The 2,913-nt window shown below is 41.3% G+C and overlaps 1 protein-coding gene across 1 annotated transcript; it reads left to right on the top strand.

Annotated features, from left to right (window-relative positions):
* Positions 1-470: 470 nt before the first annotated feature.
* On the top strand, positions 471-2,627 carry LOC107142540 (disintegrin and metalloproteinase domain-containing protein 25-like). Its single transcript, XM_015485998.2, has one exon. It carries the CDS (start codon positions 506-508, stop codon positions 2,621-2,623), a length of 2,118 nt encoding a protein of 705 aa, XP_015341484.2. The 5' UTR covers positions 471-505; the 3' UTR covers positions 2,624-2,627.
* Positions 2,628-2,913: the final 286 nt, after the last annotated feature.

Raw genomic sequence — 2,913 nt, 5'->3', positions numbered from 1 at the left:
AAAAAAAAAAAAAAAAAAAGACATCTTTGTTTTAAATATTTATTGTGAAAATGTTCCCAAATATACATATATTTAGAGAATGGTATCATGAACACACACGTCCTTCATCTGTATTTGATAATTATCAACCTGTGGCCAACTGTTTTTCCTTTGCACCCCACAGTGTGAATCTGCCTCGCCAAAACTAAAGAGCAAATCCAACACACTTATATGAAGTCATGCCTTAAACCAAATGCTAATGCATTTTAGCCCATACTCTGCTCTTTTCCTCTACCATGGCCTGTTCATAATTTAGTTGCCCAATTCTGCCCTTCTTTCTATTTTTTATTTTAGTTCTGCTACTCTGACAGATTGACTCTGCCAGAAGACATCCCATTAAAGGTCAGTGCTGCTTGCAACCAAGTCAAAGGGAGGAGACAGGCCAACAGCACCTCCTGCCCTGCCCCTTCGCCTTCAGTCATTGCCCATGATGGCTGTGGGTGAGGCCTTCCTGGTGCATGTGAGGATGGCTGTCATGAAATTCTGGCTGGGAATCTTGCTCTTCCTTTCTGGATGGTCCCAGATTGGCCACTCCCAACACCACAGCCCCCCAGAAGTAGTGATACCCTTGAAGATAACTGGCACCCATAGAGGCATGAGGACCCCTGACTGGCTCTCCTACAGCCTGCGCTTTGGAGGCCAGAGACAAATTGTCCACATAAAGGCCAAGAAATTTCTAGTGTCCAAACCTTTCTCTGTGTTCACCTACACAGACCAGGGAGCTCTGCTGGAGGAACAGCCTTTTGTCCAGAGTGACTGCTACTATTATGGTTATGTGGAAGGGGACCCAGAATCCCTGGTTGCTCTTAGCACCTGTTCTGGGGGCTTTCGAGGAATGCTAGTGGTCCATGATACTGTTTATGATATCAAACCCAAAAGATTTTCTGCCACATTTGAACATCTGGTTTATAGAATAGACAGGGAGGAGACACGATTCCCACCCACAAGATGTGGACTAACAGAAGAAGAACTAGCACGACAACTGAAGCTTCTTCACAAGAATGATATTATAAATTTAAAGCAAAGTGGCTATGAGAGGTGGTGGACTCACAAGGGTCTTATTGAATTGGCAGCTGTGGTAGACCATGAACGATACCGTCATCTGGAAAGCAATATCTCAAATGTGGAGGATGAAGTAATCTTGGTTATAAATGCTGCAAATGAATATTATAAGGCACTGCAAATTGATTTGATTTTATATGGCCTTGAGGTCTGGAACAAAGAAAACCCCATAACTATCAGTACGATGGCCGATACTCTGTCAGAATTTTGCACTTGGAAGAAAACTAGTTTTGAAACTCGCATTCACCATGATACTGTACATCTTTTTATTAAGAAGTCATTTAGTAAACTCCTTGGCCTAGCCTTTGTTGGAACAATATGTAATAATCTTTATAATTGTGCAATTGATTCTTTTGAAGGTGACTCCGTTTCTTTTTTTGCATACATTGTGGCACACGAGTTGGGTCATAATTTGGGTATGAAGCATGATGAAAACACATGCACATGTGGGCAGAAGTCATGTGTAATGTATCCATCAAAAACTATTTCAAGTAAATTTAGCAACTGTAGCTATGCCAGCTACTGGGACATTGGTTCAAGAAAGAGCTGTATACATGATACACCAGACCCAAAGGCCATCTTCTCAAAGATACAGTGTGGGAATGGTGTTATTGAAGAAGGAGAGGAGTGTGACTGTGGATCCATGAAATTGTGTTCAGAAGATCCTTGTTGTTCGATGAACTGCACCCTGGAAGCTGGGGCTGTTTGTACTTTTGGGTCTTGTTGCAAAGACTGCCAGTTCTTGCCATCAGGCACAGAGTGTCGGAAAAAGGAAAATGAATGTGATCTTCCAGAGTGGTGCAATGGAACTTCACATGAGTGTCCAGGAGATGTATATGTGCAGGATGGGTTCTCTTGCATGGACGGTGGCAACTGCTATGAAAAGAGATGTAATATACGGGATGAACAGTGTAAGCAAATTTTTGGCATGGAAGCCAGGAGTGCCAATGAGAGGTGCTACAAGAATTTGAACACCCGAGGTGACCGTTTTGGTAACTGTGGTCTTGGTAAACAAGCATATATTAAGTGTGATATATCAGATGCCCTCTGTGGGAGAGTTCTGTGTGAGAATGTGTTATTCATTCCCTATTTGAGAAATCATTCTACTGTGCATTCGACTAATTTAAGTGGTGTCACCTGCTGGGGTACTGACTATCATTTTGGGATGAACATACCAGATATTGGAGAAGTGACTGATGGCACAGAGTGTGGTGTAGAACGTGTGTGCATTGACCGGAAGTGTGTATTTAGGTCCATCTGGGAAAGTGACTGTACACCAATGACCTGCAATAATAATGGGGTCTGCAACAACAAAGATCACTGCCATTGTAACTCTCAGTGGGCTCCACCCCGCTGCTTGAAAAAAGGCTATGGAGGGAGTGTTGATAGTGGCCCGCCTCCTCAGAAAACAGTACCAAAGATGGATATTTCCAAGAAAGCACTATTACTAAGTTTATGGATTCCTACTCTCCTTTTATTTAGCTGTTGGATTTTGGCAGTTTGGAAGATGCACAAATATTAGTAAACAAAAGAGCAAGGTGTTCAAACTTCATCTGAGGAAAACAAAAAAGAGCAAATATGTTCAATTTCAGAAAATAAACGTAAGCCTTAATGAACTTTTTGGTGTATTAAATTTTAGTGGTTATGTGGGTCAGAGACCACTGCCAGAAAATCCCAGATTTCTATTATGTTTCAAAATTATAAACATTAGCTATTATTAAATGTAAGTTATTCATAGCATAGTTCTACTTTTCATTTTAAGGAATTTTAATGGAATTCGTTCTTTGTATTTCCCAAGCAAAAGCCCACTAC

The sequence above is a fragment of the Marmota marmota genome, unplaced genomic scaffold, assembly GCF_001458135.2.
Source record: "Marmota marmota marmota unplaced genomic scaffold, marMar, whole genome shotgun sequence".
Lineage (NCBI taxonomy): Eukaryota > Metazoa > Chordata > Mammalia > Rodentia > Sciuridae > Marmota > Marmota marmota.
The sequence above is the reverse complement of the archived record's forward strand: the minus strand, read 5'-3'. Positions and strand labels throughout refer to the sequence as shown.

Bases quoted from the DNA above. Each gene is read 5' to 3' on its own strand.
- LOC107142540 (XM_015485998.2), top strand. From the start codon at position 506: ATGGCTGTCATGAAATTCTGGCTGGGAATCTTGCTCTTCCTTTCTGGA.